The 23,950-nt window shown below is 33.0% G+C and overlaps 2 protein-coding genes across 6 annotated transcripts; one reads left to right on the top strand and one right to left on the bottom strand.

The window, feature by feature from the left end:
* Nucleotides 1–1,346: 1,346 nt before the first annotated feature.
* Nucleotides 1,347–17,428, bottom strand: Slob (Slowpoke binding protein). Of its 5 annotated transcripts, none has more exons than XM_066399699.1 (9): nt 13,791–14,121; nt 12,173–12,358; nt 11,568–11,687; nt 11,250–11,430; nt 11,113–11,197; nt 10,767–11,001; nt 6,889–7,050; nt 6,530–6,588; nt 1,347–2,615 (listed from the first exon to the last, which is right to left on the bottom strand). In XM_066399699.1, the coding sequence occupies exons 1-8, from the start codon at nt 14,108–14,110 to the stop codon at nt 6,546–6,548; spliced, it is 1,332 nt and encodes a 443-aa protein (XP_066255796.1). In that variant the 5' UTR covers nt 14,111–14,121; the 3' UTR covers nt 1,347–2,615; nt 6,530–6,545. The 5 variants fall into 5 exon arrangements, with proteins under 5 accessions (XP_066255796.1, XP_066255936.1, XP_066255717.1 ...); XM_066399917.1 differs by lacking the exons at nt 6,530–6,588; nt 13,791–14,121 and adding exons at nt 15,673–15,743; nt 17,048–17,428 and having other exon boundaries at nt 1,356–2,615; XM_066399785.1 differs by having other exon boundaries at nt 2,520–2,632.
* A 1,998-nt stretch (nt 17,429–19,426) lies between these two features.
* LOC136412873 (uncharacterized) lies at nt 19,427–21,311 on the top strand. The gene is made up of 4 exons (XM_066396081.1): nt 19,427–19,455; nt 19,524–19,578; nt 19,623–19,799; nt 20,046–21,311. The coding sequence occupies exons 1-4, from the start codon at nt 19,427–19,429 to the stop codon at nt 21,309–21,311; spliced, it is 1,527 nt and encodes a 508-aa protein (XP_066252178.1).
* The last annotated feature ends 2,639 nt before the right edge of the window (nt 21,312–23,950 follow it).

Raw genomic sequence — 23,950 nt, 5'->3', positions numbered from 1 at the left:
GTAATCGTTATCCAGAAAGAAAACTTCCAGGTAGACAAGCATTTGTGCAAGTTTCCCGAAGGCTTCTGGATGCAGGTAGCGTTATTCCTACGTATTTTTTTTGGGGGAGAGATGGGCCATAGAATCACAGTGTACTTCATATATCACCATATTCGTTCCTATGGGGTAGTTTCATATCGCCCAAGATTAATACTACCTCTAATCAAACGTCATGAGCCTCTAAGGAATTATCCTGAGATTGGAATGGTATAAAGCACAAATTGGAATGGAAAATGAAATAGTATCATGTTTTCTGATGAATCTAGATTCTATCTGTGGGCCCATTATGGTCGTAGACGAAGAAGACGGAAAAGGAGGCTTTTGGGATTAGCCATGGAATGTTAAAGAATCCTTACCAGTGGGTTAATGGTTTGGGATGGAATCAGTCTAGGTCGGAGAACTCCTCTAGTATTTCTCCAATGGTAGTTGAACACCCTCAGATACATTCATGAAATTCTATAATCGTTTGCTTTACCACACATTCGAGGGTTAAACAGTGTCATATTCTAACAAGATAACCTTCGCCCTCACGTGGTTACATTGCAGTTCCGGCAAGAGGCCCACATCAATATTCTCCCAACGCCCGCACGTTCGCCCGCGTTTTCACCCATCGAACATATCTGGGATATGATGGGTCGAAGGTTGGGAATGCTTCTTAACCCTCCAAAGAACTTACAACATCTGAGTGATGGACTATAAGTTGCTTGGAATGAAATACATCAAGACGCTATGCTAGATCACCTCATTAGAAACATGCCCAGACGAACCGCAGAATGTATTCGTTTAAATGGAGGAGCAACCCATCACTGAATTTGGATTATACCGGATACGAGTTTTCCAGCGGAAATGTTATCATTCATTATTCTTAACACCATAAATATTTACAAAAAATTTGGATAAAAAATATTCACTTTTACCGGGTGATGCGTTTTTTTTGTCACACAGTATATCATCTTGGATTTACTCTCTTGTACACAGTTTTGGTAAACACTCTAATATGAACAGGACGTGCAAAAACATTGATGAATGAAATATGTTTAATAAAATTTACCTGATTTATTAGATTCACTGATTTCGAATCTTTTACTAAATATAATTTACTAAAAGTTGACTTAAGATTATAAAGATTTAAGATAATTAAAAAGATTGAAGATTTAAGAAATTAAGATTTAAGATAAAAGAATTTGTTTCTCAACATTGCATTACCAAAATGAGGGGATGCATGGCACAACACGTGATTTTTTATGATTGAAAATAAGTATGAGCAGCAACAAGCTGAGGCAATGACACAAACTATTCAATGTTTCATATAATCTCTAGTTTTAATAGAATGAAAATGTAACATATAACAATGTCTAAAGCTAAAAAACTATACCATTCGCTACAACTGCATCGGCTATAATTTAACTATTATATTACAATAAATATAATTATCTTTAAGAAAATCACTAAGTAGAGTTGCCACCAGTCTTAAGGAAAACAAGAAATCTTAAGTTTCGCCCGACTTTAGCTGAACTTGATGGGCACATGAATTTACATGAGCTAAGAAATGTCTATTCCTAGAAATATAACTATATTTTGATAATATGAGAATTAGTACACAAAATAACTTATAAACATCCGGCACGATTGATTTAAAATTTTTATTACTTATGACGAAGTGTCTTATTAATTTAATTATTGTATATGAAGTTTTATAAATCGGTAAATTACCGATTGGAAATAATTGCTTGTATAAGCAAGTTGCTTATTCATGTAAATGAATAAGTATATTCATGTACACACATGAGCATATTTATGTAAATGAATAAGTATATTCATGTATACACATGAGCATATTCATGTATATGAATAAACGAGTCGCTCATTCGTGTACGCGAATAAATGAGTAACTTTAAAATTTATTTCATTTTTTCTCATAGTTTTTAAGTTTTAGGATAAAAATAAAGTAGACAAAAAGGTACCCAGGGGTACCTGTTTTTAAGCCTGGAAATAAGGTACCATTTTCCATTCAAGGCAAATTGAAGTGAAAGATAAAAATTCCATTGCCTCAAATAGTTTTAATTATGATGTATAACGTCCATATCTAAATTTGTAGAAATTTATGATTCAACGTTCGTTCTTATTCCTATGCACGAATCCATTGACTTCGAACGTGTCTTTATCACATAATCAGATTGACATTAAGAAGGAAACAAACTTGATCGCAAGAAAAAATATAAAAATTTGGATTAAATGAGTATGCGAAAACCTGATTAAAAAACCCAGTAGGTCATAAAGAAAAGAAAGATTTTAGAACTATTGTCATTTCGCTGAATTATAGAATTCTGATAGATCTCTGAAAACATTCTATTGTAAGTAGTTGATTATCAGAAATATGGGATACATAAATCTCGCTTATTCCCATAATTTGTACGGGTTTAATTAGTAAATCTTAAATAACTATCGACTACTATCTCATTCTACTATTGCTATAATCTACCAAACTATTGCTATCGCTATATTCACTTTCTTCTTCCGAAATGTCTTCCAGTATCCTTCTGCTACAATCTTCAACAATCACTATTCTTTCTTGTCTAAAAAAATTGTTCGCCTAAAATTAGGGATCAGAAACAACATACAATAACACAACACTGAGCAAAACAATATAGCAGGTATTATTTAATAAGGAGCTGATGACGTTATGATTTCCTTTGATTCACTGATTTTTTTTTCCCTTGATTTGTTTTTCAATTGATGGCTGAACCTAGCATTTGCAAACGTGATTTGTTAAGCGTAATCATATACAGGGTGTTCTAACGAAAACTTTCGATCAGGGTTATTTTCGACAATTGCAAAAATATCGAAAAACGCCAAGACACGTCGATTTTGTTTTCGAGGGGGATAGATGATGGTGCGGATTTTAAATTTATTGAAATAATTCCCTCTGTGAGGGTGTAATCAGCATTGGAATTTCAAATGAGACTATGAGTCGAGTGACTCCTCATTTTAAAGGTAATTATTATAAATTCTCTTTAATGTAATACGCCAATTTTTTTCATTTTTGACCTCCAGTTTTGAGAAAAATAACGCCCAATGTACTTATCAAAACAATTAGACAAAGTTAAGTAATTAAATGTTCAAAATGATTTCTCTCCACTTCCATGCAGTAAAATAAACGTTATTTTATATTTCTTCCAATATTTCCAAAAACCTCAGGGGTGTTTAGGTGAAACTCTTCAATTATACGTCTTCTTAATTCTTGCAAAGATCCAGGTGGATTAGATAATTTTTTTATTTTAAGTGGTACCACAAAAAATCGAGGGGTGTTAAATCAGGTGACCTTGGTAGCCAGTCAATGGATCCTCTACAACTTATCAGTGATTGGGGAAATTCTCATCCAGAAATTGGAGTACTGCTGCTGTAAAATGCGGAGACACCTAATTCTGTTGAAATTATAGTTCGTTTTCTGATATATTTTCGTTGGTCAATTTAACCTTGTAGGGGTTGTACTTTTAAACTTTCAAATTACACCAGCAACTCGTCGCAGAGACACTTGAAACTTCAACTAGTTTGTATATACTCAAGACGTGATCTGCTTTCATTTGGTCAATTACAGCGACTTGATTGCTTCATTTCTGACCGGATTTTCAGATTGGCGTTTTTTATTATGTGCAGACTCTGTTTCTTAAAATTTTCGTACGAAAGCAATTACGTAAACATGAGAAGTAGTCTTCCCTCGGTGTCATTCATTGAAAATTTGTGCTGTTACTCGAGTGCAATTGTTGTTCTTGAAATACAGCGAAATTAATTCAGCGATTTCTACCGTAGAGTAAACCATTTTCAGAAATACAATAGTAATATAAAATAAAATAAAATGTACAATTTATTGATGATTTTTGGGTACAGTTCAAAGGAAGGATCAAGTACTAAATAAATTTTGAATTGCTACACAAAATGTAAATAACATCTTAAACATTTTTTTGTGTGAATTCTTTTATTAAAGTAAAAATTGTTGTCATAATAATAAAAAAAGTTTCTTTATTCAAGTTAGTCGAAGGAAATTTATGATTATTCCGTCTCATCTTTTGTATATTTTGGACGTTATTTTTCTCAAAACTGGAGGTTAAAAATTAAAAAATTGGTGTATCAAGCTAAAGAGAATTTAATTACCTTTAAAATAAGAGGTCACTCGACCCATAGTCCCATTTGAAATTCCGAAGCTGATTGTATCCTTACAGAGGGAGTTATTTCAATAAATACAAAATCCGCGCCATGATGTGTTCCCCTCAAAAGCAGAATCGACGTATCTTGGGGTTTTACGATGTTTTAGCAATTATCCAAAATTACTGTGGTGGAAATTTTTTGTTGGAACACCCTGTATACATCAAAGGGGGAAGAGTTCGAGAGCAGTTTAGTGCCGCAGAACCATCCAGACTGATTTCATTTGTGGTACCTATTTGTAGTTCGAATTCTGGATTCTCTGCGGTTTCTCAAAATTCCATGGCTTCAGCTCTGAGTTAACCATTTTTTTTTTAAATCTCGAAACAATGTAAAATCTTAAAAAAATAACATACATTTTATTGTTTCATACAGGGTGTCTGTAAAAGATCTTTACCATTTATACGTATACAAAGATTTATACGTCAAAGAAAATTAAAATGTACTCTTTGCATAACTTCTCCTTCGTCGTTTCTAATATTATTTATTGCCTCTTGAATACGTTGCCACAGTTGTTCTTCGTTATCAACAGTTGTCATGTAAACCGTGGACTTAAGATGTCACCATAAAAAATAATCCAATGGATTTAAGTCCGGAGAACGTGATGGCCATTTTACAGGGGCGTCATTACCTCTACCTATCCATTTATTTGTGTACTGATTTTTTTAAATGATTTTTAACATTTAGTGCAAAATGCGGTGGAGCTCCATCGTATATAAACTACATATCTCTCCGAAGTTGTAAAGGTAAATCTTCTAATGAATTTTGTAGATGTTGCAAATAAATTTCCCCTGTTAATCTTTGTGGAAGAATTACAGGACTAACAATATGATTACTAATTATTCCAGCCCACACATTAATTTTGAATTCGTGTAGAAAATGTTTTACCTTGATTGCATGCGGATTTTCATCTACATAAACGTGTTCGTTATGAAAATTGGTGAACCTTTTTCTTGTAAAACACGCCTCATCGGTAAACAAAATATTGTTGTCAAAATTTAAATCTCCTTCTCTTTGCCTATTAAAACACCAATAAAAATTGTTCGTGTAAAAGCAAGTCGTTTACACTAAATACCTGACAAATACATTTCTGAAAGTCATATTTTTACTTAAAGAACATTTGTTAAACTTTTTCCTGTTAATTTTTTTTTTCGACGTATAAATCTTTGTATACATACAAATGGTGGTATACAACTTTGAACAGTTTTTATAATATTTTTATTTCTTTGCATTCATGTTTTTGTAATTAAGTTTTCTTGTAAAACTACTGCGAATTATTAAAAGTTTTATCAAGAGTACCTTTTTTTGTAGTAAATAAATTGTTTAATTTAAAATCTTACACCTAAATTACTCAAATGCATTTATCTCGTAAACGGCTCCTCCTAGCAACATCGACAAGGTATACCTTTTTATTTAGAAACGATAACCAAATACACTATTGCATTCGAAAATCATTTATACCAGGAGGCAAAAAAGTTTCAATCAATTAAATACATGCTGTGGGTCGTAAGTGGCACTCTCTACCAGATAAGTGCAATTTTGCTAGCAGATGTAAATTCGGCGTCGTGAAGAACTCCTCTACACTAACTTTGACGTTTTTATGTTATACAGTGTGGAAAATATGATAAAAAATTGATTTTTTATTTTTAACTTTGACACTTTCTAGCGCTGTTATTATCGACTTTCGGACTAGAGTAAATATGGCTAAATCGTCTTGTTTTGCTTTGAAGAATTTGTGGTACAGCGTTGTAAAGACCTTTTACAGACACCCTGTATATCCGATTGTTTGAGTTTGAGTAGCATTTCAACTACGTTGTGCTGACTGGAGAGGACTTTAACTAAATAGTATTTTCAAAACTTATTATGTATAAGCGTTTGATAGGATTCAGAATGAAAAGTCTCCGACAATCCTCCGTTGTATAGGAAATTTGCATCACGAGGGACGAATAAGCCACTAGTGAGTAACAATTATCCACGAGTTTGTTCCTCTAGAACGATTTATGTAACAGAGAACAGCAAGCTAAAGCAACTGCGAGATCGAAATTCATTTCTAAATTTATTTTCCATATTTTATCTGTATCAATTTTTATCTATTTTTTCATGTCATCTTTAACGAATTCGCGTTTGGTATACTCATGATAACTAATTTTCCCGAATGAAAATCTGTTTTCAACGCACATCAGGAATGTATAGAACGATTGACTTTTGGATTATGATTCAGTTTGATAAAGCCTAGCGAGACAACAAGCAAATTGTTACTAGCTCTTATTTTTGACAATTTTGACCTTACCATCGCCAAGAAAATGCTATTGAGACCACGATGGTTCCAAATCATCAGAGATATGCCGCCTAAAACGAATTTTAAAAGATTAAGCTTTTCTTTAGATATCGGTAAACCCGTTAAAACAATTACTGCAGACATCCCATAGTGCTTCCTCTAACTTTGCAGGTAAAAGAGAGAGAGAAAGAATTTAAAAAACATAGTAAGCGTACAAATAATTTTCTAATAATTTCAGATAAGCACAGGAAAAGATAATGATCAAATTTGGAAAAAACAGATTAAATTTGTATGTAATCACTGTTTCTACAGTTTTTTCTACAATAATTCTAACACTAAAATAGATTTACAGGATTTAATCATGTGCTTACCTTCTCAACAAAGGACTTGGCAACGATGGGTTTCTCACAATATCTAAAAGCTGTAAAACCGCAGGAGGTGAAGTTATTTGCACTATACTGGCCCCCCTCAATTCTCTCAGCTCCACTCCTCTAAATAATTCGCATCGAATCAATTCTTCTAAACTAGGAGTCCTGAAAGTAGTAAAAATATATTTAAAGTTTTGAAGCCTCTAAAAAAAACTCAAAAACCAAAAAAATTTGCTCAGAAGGAAGGAAATTCCCATCTATTTTATGGATCCCCGAATATCGAATATGCTCATCAGTTCCAAGCTAATCAATATCAATCAAATTTTATGACTCAATCTCACACATTAAAAGAGGATTCACATTATCAGGCAGGATAGAGCCGAGTTATAGTCTAGTCGAGGTCAGGTTAAATAGCGTAACATTCATTTTGCATTGTTTGATCGCGACTTGACCGTAACGGCTGGTGTGAATAAACTATCTAAAATGAATGTAACAATATTTGATGCGATTGTATCAATGAATTACCTCCAACTAGGATTATTTAAACAACTAGTAATTTTGACTATAGTCACGATAGTAATAAAGGAGAATTTGGGATACATAAAGTGGTGATTAAATACGAAAATGAGGCTAGAGAGAATTAGACGAAATAAGAGAGTGGCCCAAATGTTTCAGCACTCAGCATTCATGTCAGTTTACTTTTTTACAAAATATCTGTTCGAAGTATTAGAGGGTGGCATAAACATGCCTGAATTAAGTTGAACTATCTATATCACGTCTGAAGCAAGTCAGAAATAAAAGTTTTCGACGGTTTTGACTGACAAGAATTAAATAACAAAACGATCAATAAACTACCCAAGATCGACGTGATAATTGACGACATAACATTCCTACACTTCTTTTTTAACTGTCCTCTCCTACCATCAACAATTGTAACCACAGGTAGGGCTTCAGACCGTAATCCAAAATTATAATTAATTAAATAATCATGTAAATTAAATTATGTAGGATTAACCCTTTGCGCTCTCACTCATCATTTGGTTTGATGCTGAAACTCTATACGCGACAATGACTATTTATGTTTAGTTTATTTAAATTGGCTTTCTACGCTGTTTGTGTATAATCTTATGAAGTGTATAATGAAACCCCTTCAAATGGAAATAAGATTTTCTTATCTGAAATTAGTCTGGAATCACGAACCAAATTGCATTTCCGGCATTAGTTCGAATTTCACAGTCGTGGCAGGAGTATTAGAGTTAAAGTTTTTGATCCCTATGAGCATAGAATTTAGTAATAAAATAATCTCAAGTTAAGATTATTTGGTTTAATGTTGCTTAATGGATAAATTCCATCTACAGCGCTTGTAAAAAGTATTACATTTATAACTTTTATAAACCTGATATATTTTTTTAAATGCTTAAACACGTATAATTTTATTTAAAAAAAAACGTTGAATGCATTATTTTTTATGTTTAAATTTTTTACCCCTATCCAGTTACCCCTACTAACTTTTTATTTTCAAATGAAAAGGTACCCATTGTAGTATATCAAATGAAAGGTAATTCAATAAGGGACACAACGGTATATTCAGAACAAAAATTGGAGCTACAATTTTCTTAAAAAATAAAATTATTAGATACAAAATAAAGTAGTTAACTATTGTATCAAACAAAATTAAAATTCCTATAATAAATGCTGAAATTGTGCTCCAGGAACAATTTGGGAATGACTCAGTTGTTCGCGAACTCTTTTATACAATTATCCACTATTGCTTTTGTTATTGATTCTAATTCTGTTTCAGTTCTAAGACGTAAATCATCTAAATTTTGTGGTCTATTTTTGTAAATAAGACTTTTTAAGTGACCTCGCAAAAAAAAATCGAAGAGCGTAAGATCTGGAGATCGCGACGGCTATTTTATTGCATCGCTTATACCGATTTATTTCCTAGAAAAAATCTCACCAAGATACTCTTTTACAGCCATAGCATAATGTACACCATATTGTCGGAACCAAATATTATTGGTGACTTGTTCCTCATTTTATCCAGGAAAAATTGCGACAATTGATAGAACTATTTCGTTTTGTGATAAGTGTAAATATGATGCGTTGTTTAAGTTCTTCTCTATGAAAAATGGACCTATGAACTGATTAAATGATTATATTCATTCCTACATTAAGTTTTTGTAGATGTTGTGTATGCATAGTTTGCATTTAATGAAGATTGTCTGTAAACTGTAGTAGCGTTAATTATGTCGGTGAACAAATCATTTAAGCAAAACATTGCTTCATCCGAAAACGAAATTCTAGAAAAGAACTTATCCTAATGAATGCCTTTTTCTTGTATCAATTCACAAAATTCCATCCTGCGATCAAAATCTTTAGACATCAACTCTTAGGTAAGAAAAATTTCGTATGGATGAAATTTTTTTCGCTTGAAGAGATTGCTTACTAATTTTGCAGAGACATCAAATTCATCGATAAGTTTGCTAGTGGGCTGACAAATTTTTTATTAATCCGACAAACTACACTTCTATTAATAGTGCAGTCTGGATATTTCTCATTAAATATGAGATGCACCTCTTCGCATGTTCTTTTGCAACTTCTATAACCCAAAAAGATTAAAATTTCAAATCTTTACTTATCAAATAAACGATCTATTTTTTTGACATTCAAACTGTAGTAGATACCGAAGAACCGAATTCAACTACTAATGAATTCTATGAAAATCAAAATATTTTGTATGTAAAAAACTGTTTACGTTGAAGATGATTTAGAATTTTTACGCCTTATTGTCCTTTTTCACTCTCTTTCAAAGTGCAATAAGAATGGATTGTTTATCTAGAAAGCAAATATTAAAACTTTTAATATTTTTAAAATATAGACTTAGATCTATTTCTTTTTAAGGAAACTGTAGATCCAATTTTAATTCGGAGTATATCGTTGTATCTCTTATTGAATTACCTTTCATTTGATATACTGCAATAGGTACCTTTTCATTTGAAAATAAAAAGTTAATAGAGGTAGTTGGATTAGCGGTGAAAAATTGGAACATCGAAAATAATGCATTAAATGCGTTTTTTAAATAAAATTATACGTATTTAAGCATTTTTTTAAATATCGAGTTTATGAAAGTTATAAACGTATTGTAATACTTTTTACAAGCGCTATATACACAAAGAGTTTGACGATACAGAGAACAACAGCAGTGATGATGATAGTGATGAAGTAAGAGATTTTAAGAAGGCGAAAGATTAAAATAATAGACAGTGAATGTGACAGTGATAGTGATACTGCAGAAGACCTATAATCGGACAGTACTGAATGGATTGGATGGAGAATTCGAAGAAATACCCTTGAGAACACCGTTCATAACCAGCGAAACTCCTGCATGGCCGCACGTACCCCAGATAAAAAAGAACCGTCGTATTTTTTCAAACTATTTTTTACTAATGAACTTTTGGATGAAAGAGTTACTGAAAAAAAGAATTACTCTAGAAAAAAGTTAGAAGAAAAGACACTATCACCGTACTCGATATGGCAAACTTCGCACAGTGTAATTATCAAAGAAATGTGGACATTTATTGAAATCATAATAACTATAGGGACAATACCGTTGGCAAATTTACAAGAGTACTAATCAGGGAATGATGTCAGTTTCATAGCTCTTTATCCAAACAAATTTGCGAGAGATAGATTCAGCCAGATTTTTGGATGCTTAATCTAAAAACAATCCTAACGCAAAATGCAAATCCAAGAACACATTTACGGCTAGTAAGCTGCTTCCTTGATGACATAGATTTTAAATTTTTGAAGTATTTTACACCGAGAGAAGAAATTTGTGTGGATCAGTCCACTATCAAATTCAAAGGTTTATAGTTTACCGAATGCTCTGAAAAATTAACTCTAAGGCCCCCGCCACTTTAGGTGCTCTATCTAGCTCTAATTGCAAATGAGCAGGGCTGGGTGGAGCGGGCAACTCATAGCCAAGAGTCATTTCAAAGAGGAGGTATCCGAAGGCCAATGCTTCAGGGGCAGCTGGACTTTTCGGCAGTAGACCTAAGAATGGATTTTCCAGACCAGCGAGTCGAGCGACACCATTTTGTATTATGATGTTTCCTAAAATTGTAATTCATTAATTTACATTTCTGAGCTCGATTCTCGCACATTTCAGTCTTTCAGTCTCCGGTGCCACCGGTGATGAATTTTGGAAGGTGCGTTCTTTTGTACCTGAATGCAAATTATAAATTGGTGGAAAATGCTTATTACGCAGAAACAACAATGCCTCGATGATTTGCCTCCCTAAACACTGCACCTAAAAAATAAAAAATGGCAGCAGCAAGCAATCGGGCCTTACAGAAACTTACAGTTCTCAAAGGTAAACCTTCGCCCTTACAAACATATTTCTTATCGCAATCATCCTTCCAAAAACTACCGTAGATCAAATCCCTCAAACTGCCTGTGGGATTCAATGGTGTAATAATTGCAGCTTCTTCTTTCCAGAATTCGATATCCAGGACTGGATGGATATACGGATGTTGTAAACCTCTGAATTAATTAATTTACATTTTAAAATAACTCAGGTGCAACTAAATATTTATTCGAAGACGAATTCACAGGGGAACAACATTCTGCAACACCCCGTATTTTCATGAAAACCTCACGTGAAAGGGGAACTTTCTTACCTAAAAAGTTCAATGAGCGTTTCTTTTGTCTTTAGATTTGGAGCAATTGGACACGTGGACGGTAATGGTAATAGGGTAAGCAGTCTTTCTGCACCAAGGGTTTTATCTAGGACGGTAAACCTAAATAGCAAAACATTTATCAGATGCACAGCAATAGATGAGATGATAAAAAACATCAGATAAAATGCTTCAATACACTTAACGAAACAATTAACAAAATACTGAGAGGTCTTACAGAAAATTTCATTTTACGTTATTTCACGAAACTTGATACACCGAGCACACCTAGCAACAGGCGATGAATTGCAAACTTAGGGTTTTGATTAAGCCACTTATTATTTGACTTTGAGAACAAATAATAGACGATTTTATCATAGACATGCCATTGATGTTTCAACCATTACTGGAGATTTTTTTAATAACCACCCTTTCCGTCATAATTCAGTATGGGCTATAACTTTACTTTCATTTCATTGTGTGACGTTATTGACTGATCTTTTAATGTCTCCTGTCTGTTCAGTTTTAATTCTTATGACTAACCTGAACTAACGGTAAGTTACCAATTACCCGTAAGTATCCAATGTAGCTATACTAAGTGCTCTTACCAATTTTTATCGGCTCGGAAGCCAATATCACCAAGCTGGCTAATTAGTTCGTATCTGTCATTATTATCTAAGTTTCTTTTGCAAACGAGGAAAGCTCCACTCCTAATTTTACTTTCTGCCTTAAATTTTTCGTTTCCTCCATCGGTTTTGATGGCGCTATACTCGTGTTTTGATTGACTTGATTGTCTAAAAATATTAGTGAAAATAAATATAAAGTGTGACCAAAAGGAAGTTATAAAAGGTGATTCGCTATGGACGGTAAGTTATCTGTTTACGAAAAAGTCAGTCATAAACGATTTTTTTAGAGAAACTAACTATAGAAGAATGAACTGCTATATATTTAAAACAATATCGACTGCCGTGGGATTGGCCTGCTTGATTTCCCGAACTTAACCGACTGGATTTTTGCTTCCGTAAAAGTATTTATTAATGAAATATAAGGATTACGTATAAGAACATGTTATATCGTTTTAAAGGCAATTTAATTGGCTTTCAGCGTGTCTACTACTGTATAGGGTGTTCCATTAAAAAAAATGCGCTTTAAGCAGATTTAGTGATCAGCTGTAAAAGTATTGATCTTAAGCCGCCCTATACAAGGTAGAACCACTTTTTCTACCTTTGCGAAACAATTTCCAAAATTTCTATATTTTTTGTGAATTCAAATGATGTTGTAGCAAAGCTTTGATCAAGGATCTATTTTGAATAAAAAAATAAGGACAATAATAAATATTTCGAAAACTGCTAGAGATCGATGTAGCAATTATTAAGCAGAAATGATCAAAAGGAAATATTGAGGCTAAAAAACAAATAATATACAGGGTATCCTTTTTAATCCATCAGAGTTACTTCACTTTGTAATTCAGTTACAAATAGGATTAATAACAAAAATTGCTGCTACAGATCTACAGATGTGGGCTAAAAATTCAGACTTTTTTGTTTATTTCTTTATCGTGGCGCAACATAAAAAAAAATATCATACTCATTAAGAAATTCTATTTGATGAAATTCGTGTCGTAATTCGGAACCTGATTTCGCTCGTCTTCAAAATCTCCTTCAGTAGTACACAAACTTTGCATTTTCTGATTGATTGTGCAAATAATTATTGATATCTTATTTTGATAAATAAAGCTACAATTGCACAATCGAAAATGGCTATTAAATGGGTTTCATTTCATAGCTGACTCTGAAATTTAGAGAGGTTTGCCTTTATTTCATAACACTAGTTAATAAATGGGAATAGTAGCACAATTTGCTGGAGTGCAAGATATACAAGGCGTAATCCAAAACCGCACACAACCACCAGAAAGACTCTTATTAAAAAATTCAGGATGAATACAGGCATAAGTTCACCAATGAAATGCTCCTGCGACATGTTATCAGGTGTTAATCAGAAATTATTGAGAAAGAGGAACTGCTATTTTATAAACCGCTGTATTCATCATTTATAATGAAAGTATAGTATTTACATTGCCATATGATAAAATTATAAATTCATATGAATGTGTTAATGTTTTTATAGCACTAGTGCATAGTGTTCAATTAAACTACATATATATAGGCTGCTTTCGAATTTTCGTCGATATTAGACTCCTTGAATAGCCGGCTACTTATACTTTACCTTTTGTGACCAAAGAAAACTCGAGCCAAAGAATCTACGCGTTGTGGGGCATTTTTCCCGATTTCTCCATTGCTCTTATTTTCTGAACTTTGACTCCTGGTTCTAAACGCAGCTCTTTTATTGGCCGCAGAAAGAGTAGAATTCGAAAATTCAGCAGCACTTTGCGATCTCCGTGGAACACGCTTTTTCTTCTTCATGCTGGATCTTGAGGACCTTTCTTGGTACCATCTTTCGTGTCCTATTACTTGCGATTCCTTTTCTTCTTGCTCTTTTTTGTTTATACTTTGATAAAAGTTAAACATCTTGGATATTTTAAGCATGAAATTTTCAATTCAATCTGAAGGGGTAACCAGAGATAATTTTTTTTTAATTATGTATTTTATATCTTTATTATTTCCAATTTTTTTATCAATGTTTTTTGTTCTTAAAATAGCTTGACCACATTATTTGTATATTAAGAGAGAGCCTTTAGCCCGTAGCTACATAAAAACTGAATAAACTTGAAAAATATCCATAACTTATAGGTCTGTTTGAAATGTTTATAAATTATCCAGCAGCAACTAATTGTAGCAAAAAACACGTTTTACAGCAGTTCGTCAATCTCAGTGCCACAATAACTTTATTTAAGTCACTAGTGTTACAACATCTGCTAGAAAATTCATTTACTTCTAGTTTCTCTAAGGAATGTAATTAACTGATTTGAATAGGATTATATGCGCTTTTAAAAGTTCACTGAATGAGAGTACGTATTGAACTAACCCAAGTCCTCAATTCTAAGGATTTAATCCTATTTAACCACTACGTTTGTTTTTGTATTATTAACAGACAGATAGAAAGATATATACAACCCCGTAAACATTTACAAGGTTTCCCCGGGTTTAAATGTTGAAATCTAAGCTGCAAGTCACCCAAAGTGCAAAAAAATTACGATTAAAGTAAAGTAATTGAATATTCGGCCCCACACACCAGTACGCACTTATGGCAATGCAAAAAACTTTTCTTACTGCCCTTGTGTTGAAGCGTCATTTGGCAACATGTTTTTATTTTTTAATTCGAAAGCAGCATTAAATAAGACAAAAAATACTATTTTTTGAAATTTGTTTATTTTTTTAAAATCTTGCTTACGTTATCAGTAGCTCAAAATGGCCGATTTTTTTAAATTGCAATATGAGTCAAGTAAAACTTGAATCGTTTTTCAAAACTATATTCAATGGTGTGCTGCGATTCAAAATCTATCAATTAATTTTTGAGAAAAACAACTATAGATTTGTTAAAAAATGCAATACAAACTCAATTAAATAGCCCGTAAATAGTGAAAAAATTTGTATGTTAATAGGAAATTGTTTTATTTTCGATTTTGTGCTCACCATCATCAGTCATTGGTTATTTTTATTTATTTATTATTTTTTTAATAGCACAATATCGAAAACAAACCAATTTCCTATCAATAAACAAGTTTTTTCATTGTTTACGTACTATTCAAATGAATTTGTATTGAATGTTTTAACAAGTCTACAGCCGTTTTTCTCAAAAACTAATTGATAAATTTTGAATCGAAGTACGCTCTTGAATGTAGTTTTGTAAGACTTGACCCATGTTTAAATTTTAAAAAAATCAGCCATTTTATGCCTTAATTACTTATATATTTTTTTAATAAAAATAATTGTATATTGTTGAAACTTACAGAATCTTTTGAACCTCAAGAACTCAACAATATATAAATATAAATATTCCGCTAGTTCTTGAAGTGCAGCTTAATGAGAGTACGACTTTCCTTAAATTCTAATTGCTTACGGCATATATAGCTTTAAGAGTACTTTCCAAAATGTGAAAAATGTATTGAAAAAATTGTCTTCATTATGATCTTTCAATTATCACTTACCTGTATTTTCTAATGAATAAGAGGGCTAGTACTACAATTCCAAACCCAACGATGATGCAGGAAATTGATATCTGAAATATAATAACAAATATGAGTTAATTACCTAAAAAGTGCGGAAAAACGCTCCCATTGCAATTGAATGAATAATGCGAAGCGCAGTTCGGTCAATTTTGAATGCGGTAGGAGCACTTCCGTTTTCACACGTGTTAGGTATAACGTTTTTCCTACGAACATATATCTTCTGTAGATTTAATTAAATATTAACATACTGTAAAGTCTTTTTTTACTACCGTGCTTAAATGGTGTCGGTTTTTCCGCATTGAGTGGGCCGGGAAAAACAACAATTTTAATGCATGCTATACTTAATGAATTATTGTATAGTTCTTTAAAATTTTTTTGTTTGACATTGATACATGCCATCTTGTCTTGCCTACAGTAAAGTTTTTTAACGCACAGGTGCGTCTATATACCGCCCTCGATTGTTCATTTAAATATTATTAGGCGGCACATGTATTATAGGAAAACAGTAAAAAAGTGTGCTAAAAGTAATTTTTTTGCAGGATAACAGAAAAAAGTTTTGCCGCACGCATGTGAACGTCACTTGCCTGACTGCCCACATGAATTATTATTCCTGACACATCGTTTTTCGTATCATAAACATTTTCACCAACATGCGAAGTATGTCACAGTGTTAGTTTTAGCCCGCAACCACACGCTCGTAGGGAAAAAAACATTAAAATACAAGTTTCACAATACAGCACATTAGGGCACGAATCCAATTTTACAAAACGAGTAACGAGACGACAAGTTGGCAAGGAGTGGGTGCGTCAATAGTCTTATGAAACATGTATCTTCTATGATATTTCTATTGAGGTCGAACGTTCATTCTTAAATAACACAAAAATAATAATAAACTTGAAAAAAAAAACAATTATAAATTAGATGTATGATGTAGGTAGTAACCGCTTAGAATTAGTTTTCTTTTAATTAAATTATTATTAAATGGCAATTTTATTAAATTAGTTCTTTTTGTTTCATTAAATTATTAAATTATTTTAAGAACTTTAATGTTAAAATATAAAAACGGGCATAAAAATGATTTTTTTTAACTTTTTTTGATAACAAACGAAATTAAATTATTTTCATCCACACGATGTAGTTAAAAACGAATTTCCAGTTTCCATTTATAGCTTTAACTGTAGCTATATAATTAAACTTTTACCACCGCTAAAGTCAATATGAAGTTAAAAATAGCTATGTACATTCTATAATAATGCTTACTAAATCGTTATAAACACAACATTTCTACAAAACTTCTAACAAACATTTAATTAAATTGTTCCATCGTTAGGGACCCATAAAAACAAAAGCTTACCCATGAACTTACGCCTGCTGATTTCGATTCCAAATTATTCAGGCCATTTTTCACTTCCACTTTCATTTTGCATCTTAATTAATAATCTAAATAGATTTGTCATACGAAATAAATAAACCCAAGTAAATTTAAATTCGAAGGTGAAGCTGCACACAACAGGAATTTTGTCGATGGGTGATTGTAACTGAGTATACCTTTTTTCACTTTCGTCGATTTAAGGGGTTGATAATGAAAATAAACAAAAATTTTTCGAGCTTTTCCGGCTCTACATAGATAGGGTGTCTAAAGGAAATGCTAAAGGAACTGAGTATAAACGATGGAAAACATGCAACGCGTGTTCCACCCAGTGTTGCCGTTCGAGAATATTATGGGTCCGTGAAATGGGTAAGTGTATCATTATGGTTGATATACGTAATAGTTTGACAATCATTTTCCTGACTGGTCGTAAATAGCAATGCGATTATTATTCAGCGTTAAAAACGCAAATTACCGCCATCTCCTTTTAAATCTCAGCTTGAGATTACTAATACGACTACTGCTCAGAAGTTCAAGTTAGTTGAAGCCTAATCTTATTAGCGCGATTTTATACGCAGGGTGTTCGTTCTGTTCTTTTAATTTTCAAACGAGCCATAGCTAAAATTATTATGATGGAACAGTTTAATAAAAAAATCCGTTGAACCTCGAAACCATGGAAAAGTCTATCTAAGTCACCCTCATAAATAACAACTATCTACACCTGTTACGTGATTTGGACTATGGTTCATTTGAGAAAAAGCAGCTAAATATATTGTGTTGAGATCCCTATAGTTCATGTAAAAAAAAATACCCCGTAGGAGATGAAGCCTATGAAAAACTTTCTATTTAAGTGTCTTCACATATAAAAATACACAGATTTATCTAATAAATTGCTACATATAGAGTCAGTTTAATTTTTTTGAATCGCAACTTCTCACTACCTTATTTTTGAAGATAACGAACCATTGAAATCACACATATCAGTAGACTCATATAATATCAGAAATGGTCACTATAGGTTATTCTAACTTATTAAATATCACGGTCCGTCATGGAAAGGCAAAAGTTTTCCCGTATATAAATTGAGGAGAGTGGCAGTTGTTAAATTTTATAAGTTAGTGAGGCTAAAACTATCTAATGTCAAATTTAGGAAGGAATTTACCGATATGCTAAGTTTCTAACTTCATTCATCTGTCAAATTTGACAAATGTAAAATTTAAATATCCCCACAAATATGCATTTTTTCGCGATTTGGCACCCCTGTTCAAGAGAAAAGCACTTTCCTTTATTTCCAGCCTACGCTGTCTGGATTTCCACCCAGCCGATCGAAAACAAACGCATGACGCAGGCGCCTACACAACCCCTTGATACATTGGCGTTATATTTTATTAACGGAGAAAATGACCTACAACCAAAAAACTCCCTCGTTTATAAAGCTACTGCAGTTTAATATCATGATTAACTGAAATGAAAGCCTGAAGGGCCATTTGATTAATAAATTGAAGGCTGGAAGGGTCTCTGAGTAATCAACTTTTGGCAACTCCAGGGAACACGGCAAGTTCTCAGCTATTCGTAATTTTATAGATAACGTAATTTTTATGATTGATTTTAAAAAATATATAAAATCTTAAGAGTAAATGAAAAGTCATAGGTGATAGGAAGATAATGACTTTATGATTAGTGCCTATAGGGCGTTAACAATGCAGAATTAGACATTGTCGGTAGCACCTCGGAAATAAATCTGAAACAAAAGTGCGCGTCTTAAAATGCTTCAACAACTAATCAGTTTCAAAATTTCAATAAAAATTATCTTCCAGGTAAATCTGCTAGTATTTTGAAATAGTAGCCCTTAGAACCGGTTTTTCACACTCTTGGTAGTTTTACCAACAGGATAATTTCTTCTGTAACAAAGAAATAAGTAATCAATGCTCTACTCTAATTTTGTTGTTTCTATGGAATTTATCTTGCCAGTTTTATTATCAGGAGTTTGGAAAACTTTACACAAAAAATATAGTTTTGGTGACCTTCCAAGAGGATATTTTCTATGAAAACGGAAAAATTGGCCACTGTCCTGCTTCGATTTCGTCGCTTAGATGGGAACTCCATTAAATCGAAAAATGGCATATAAAATTTTTTAATGATTTTCTGAAAATTGGGAAAGAGGGCAAGGTACTTACTTTATGACTGTGTCAAACTATAACTGGCGATATCTCAGGCATACGTAGAGCAACTACCTTAGAAAATAACTCGAATCGTTTAAGTGCGTTCTATGCCAAATTTGTAAATTCCTTTTTGGTTTCTGAGATACGGTAACCATTTTTTGCGATTTTGAATCAAATTGTACCAAATTACGTCATGCAAAATATGTTGCTACATTTTAATGTTCCACATCCGTTAGACTTTTTATAAATAAATTTATACATCTCACAAAATGATTATTTAATACTTGTGACATAACAAGAGTGGAGAAATACTCACGAAACGTAGCAGGAATTGAGAAAGTTCTTGATCAATTTGTATCTCAGACAAGGTCCTGTACCATAAATTACATTCATTTAAGCTCATTCTCCGCTGTGAAAATGCATATTTGTTTCATCATATTGTCGAAAGCATTAAGTTTAATCGAATTTTTAAAGAATCCGAACTGGCCAGGCCACATTTGGGCGCGTTAAGATTTCCGGACAGTCTCAAGTATAAAATCAAGAAAGCTTTATTCAGTTGTCAGTTCTGGCAATTGGTGCGTTTATGAAAGAACCAACATGAGGACGGTAAGAAATATTTTAATATTGAAGATTTAGTTTATTAATATTTGTATAAATCAACTAGATAATGTATTAAATTAATTAAATATCAAAATTAAAATTCTACTTAATTTACCGTACCTTCTACCTATGGAATATTCAATATTATTAAATATTTGAGATTTTTTTCTGCACATCAAAAGTTCTAGAAATCAAAAATGCATAATTCTTTGTTGTTCTAGGGGGTGATATTTTTAATGGTACTAGCTGTCTCTTCTGCAAAAGAGGAGCCAAAGTCGAAAAGAAGCTTATCAAGCCATGAAGGCGTAGCGCCAATAATTAGTCAAATTGGAGGCGCTGCTTTAGTGCAATCTAATAGTATTATAAGTCAGCCTCTATCTCTAAACTTACAACAACCCCTATCGATCGGAACCCAAGTGCCATATCCTGTAGAAAAGCAGATTAGAGTCCCTTATCCAGTACCTCAACCTTATCCCATTATTAACACTGTGGCTCAAACAATTCCGGTGGCTGTAGAAAAAAGGGTGGAAGTTCCTGTTCAAGTGCCAGTACCACAGCCCTACCCGGTAGTCCAAAAAGTGGAAGTGCCGGTGGAAAGGAGGGTTGAAGTGCCCGTCCCTCAACCCTACCCGGTAGTCCAAAAAGTGGAAGTGCCGGTGGAAAGGAGGGTTGAAGTGCCCGTCCCTCAACCCTACCCGGTAGTCCAAAAAGTGGAAGTGCCAGTGGAACGGAGAGTAGAAGTGCCTGTTCCTCAACCCTACCCGGTCGTGCAAAAAATAGCCGTACCTCAACCCTATCCGGTACATGTGGAGAAGAGAGTAGAAGTTCCAGTGCCACAACCCTATCCAGTTATCCAGAAAGTACCTCATCCAGTGCCATATCCAGTAGAAAAAAGAGTCGAGGTACCTGTTCATATACCCGTACCGCAGCCTTACCCGGTAGTTCAAAGGGTAGAAGTTCCAGTAGAAAAAAGGATAGAAGTGCCAGTACCGCAACCCTACCCAGTAGTGCAAAAAGTGCCAGTACCCCAACCATACCCAGTTGAAAAGAGAGTTGAGGTACCCGTCCATGTACCCGTACCACAACCTTATCCAGTAGTTAGGAACGTACCAGTACCACATCCAGTACCAGTCCCAGTAGAAAAGAGAGTAGAAGTTCCTGTTCCTCAGCCTTATCCAGTTGTTCAGAAAATACCAGTGCCACAACCTTATCCAGTAACAGTTGAACGTAAAGTTCCTGTACATGTACCAGTACCACAACCCTATCCAGTCGTTCAGAAGGTCCCAGTACCCATAGTTCAAAAAGTTTCAATCCCTTACCCCGTTCCACAACCCTATCCTGTGGTTCAAAAAGTACCCATAGCAACTGAGACGAGAATTCCTATAGTATTAGCTACAGAATACGGCAAATTTCCTGTGTCTTTCAATAATAGATTGTCTAATGTTGATGTCTACAATGGGTGGTCTCGTTATGGAAATTCTTGGTAACCAAAAAGGAATCTTAGTGAAATTCTTCTGTAGGAACAAATGTAAAAAAATGTTTTTATTTGATGTTTATTGCAGAGATGTTTGTTTTTTTATGCGAGGTATGATATAAAATATGTTTTTGAATTTTGACGAATAAAGTGACACTTTTTATAATCGAAATGGATTTGATTTCTAGTCACCTAAGAACGTCTTAAAGATCGAAGTATTGGTTTTTATCTTGAAAAGAATTGCGTTGTTACATTAAATCGATCACCATCGAATTATGCAGTAATCTGTGTAATTGCAATTATCGCTTAATTGCACTAGTATGGACTATTACTCTAGAGAAATTCAATAAGCAACGTATTTAACACCCTCTTTTTGCTTTGATTCTGGAAAGTCTCTCGGTAAATCAAACTCATGCATTGAAAATATATCTAAAAAGTTATTTTTTCTAAGATGACCCATAGAAATTGCAATCACTATCCAATTAACAGTAATCTGCACCAGAACAATTATCGGTTAATTGCACTAATGCAAATCTACTCTAATGCATTTCTTTTTAATATGACCCATAGGAATTGCAATGCAATGTACGTCAATGTTTTTTTTTAGTGTGTACGTTCTGTGGAATGATGGTCTGGGTTCTTCTGGAGACTCAACATTTAGGCTTGGATTTAAACACAATTATTACAAATTATACTAAACACATAACTTCTAATTAGATTTCCCCGCTCAGTTTGATATTACGGCATACAACAAACTTTTAATAAAAGCGACGGTTTTGCCGCAAACGTAAATTGGGTTCTAAAAAAATATCAGAGTATCTTTGTTTTTAAGGTCTGCCGAAAGCTTGCTGGGCATATGAATTTGTTTGCTAAGTCATAAATTAAGAAGAACTAAGTAAATAACATAGCCGTAAAGTAGGGAACCAAATTAAAATATTTGGTCTAAGAATGAGGTTTGTTACTAAATAGCAGACTAAGAACTTCCCAGTTCATTAAAAATTCTATATACCTGTTAAAATTTATATGTATGTATACATTTAAACAGAATTACTTCAGTAAAGCGACAAATCAAAACAGCCAAGCGAATTAGAGTTCCACCTTGTAGCTTCCACGAATGCCATGTTCAAAATTATAACGATTTTGTCGAACCAATAACAAAATGTTTTTTCAAAATGGCTGGAAAAGTTACTTTTTTGAAAACATCAATAATAGTTTTTTTTTCAAAAAGGACGCAAAAATCACTTTAATGAAAAAAAATCAAAATGGCGCCATATTTTTTATGGTTTATGTTTTTATTACTGTGCTGTGTGTGGTTTTCATCACCAATAGTGTGTTAGTTAGCTTCTTATGAAACAATTCGATTATACATAATTGATTTTATGTGTTTATAAATATATAAAATTAACTATACACTTTGTTTTTATTTTTTTACTATAAATTTTTATTACCCTTTATTTTTTATCTATAAATTTTTATTATTTTTCATTTTCTTCTATATATTTTTTTAAATTTTAATCACCGATATCGGCAGAGTTTCAAATAGCTGCTGCATGTTTTTTGACGGCCCTTAATGGTCCCGTTAAAATGACATATTGTAAATGGAAATCAGTTTAAATATAGCAAAATTAAAATTAGGAGTATTTGGGGGATAATAGAAGAAAAAATAAAATATAATTAAAAGTGATTTGTATTATATCAAATTAACAGTAATGTGATGGGGAAAACCCATCGAAAGTTCTCTGATAATTCGCATCTTTCTCAAATATTCTTCCATTCTAAATAACGAATTAAGGATTTTTTTGCATATGGCACTTCTTAATTCTCATTTACATGTAACAAGTTCTAGGATGATTTGTTTACTTATTTCATGGTCTGTGTATTTTTCTTACCTGTTGGGGTCAAGCCCAGATTGTAAAATTAGGACTTTAATGATGATCACTCGATCGCAAATTGTCCGCCAGACTGTCAGGAAAAGAGCATCCCACGAAAACTTAATTTTTATCCTAATTTACCGATATTTAGAAACTTACCTGAATTTCCAAGCATCGTAGTTAGCCTAATGGTAAGTATTTATGCATACTGACCTAATACATCTAACATTTTATGTCGCTACTAACCGTTTCTTAAGATAGACCCTTGCAAGATTAAAAATCCGGGCGTCATCATCCTGTCATTTCATTTGAAGGCAAGCCATTCCATTGGTAACAAAACTACGTCACAACTGTCAAGAAGCCTCTTCTTACCAATGGAATTGTATAACACCTGTCATTTGAACTATCGCACATATCCTTCATAAATGGATGGGGGAAAATTAGGGTAAATTTTAACGACCGTGCGTTTCTTTTAAACGAGGGAACTTTTAAAGTCGGGTACTTCTATAACATCCATGAGCAGTTAATAATACCGCTAGTGCGGTCCTCATTGTTTGATCCAAGACGTTGATTTATAATATAAACTTACAATGTTTATTCTTGATATTAAAAATAGCGGCTTCAAAGTGAGAGATGCCTACATAATATATCTATCTAATCTCCCCTACCTGTATACACAACGCGCTGTCGGTAAAGTGCTTCTAATATGTAGGTAGTACCTATTTTTTATTTACCTAAAAAAATTAAATATTTGAGCGATGCATGAGCGGTGGCGGTACTT

This window comes from Euwallacea similis, chromosome 1 (genome assembly GCF_039881205.1).
Source record: "Euwallacea similis isolate ESF13 chromosome 1, ESF131.1, whole genome shotgun sequence".
Lineage (NCBI taxonomy): Eukaryota > Metazoa > Arthropoda > Insecta > Coleoptera > Curculionidae > Euwallacea > Euwallacea similis.
The sequence above is the reverse complement of the archived record's forward strand: the minus strand, read 5'-3'. Positions and strand labels throughout refer to the sequence as shown.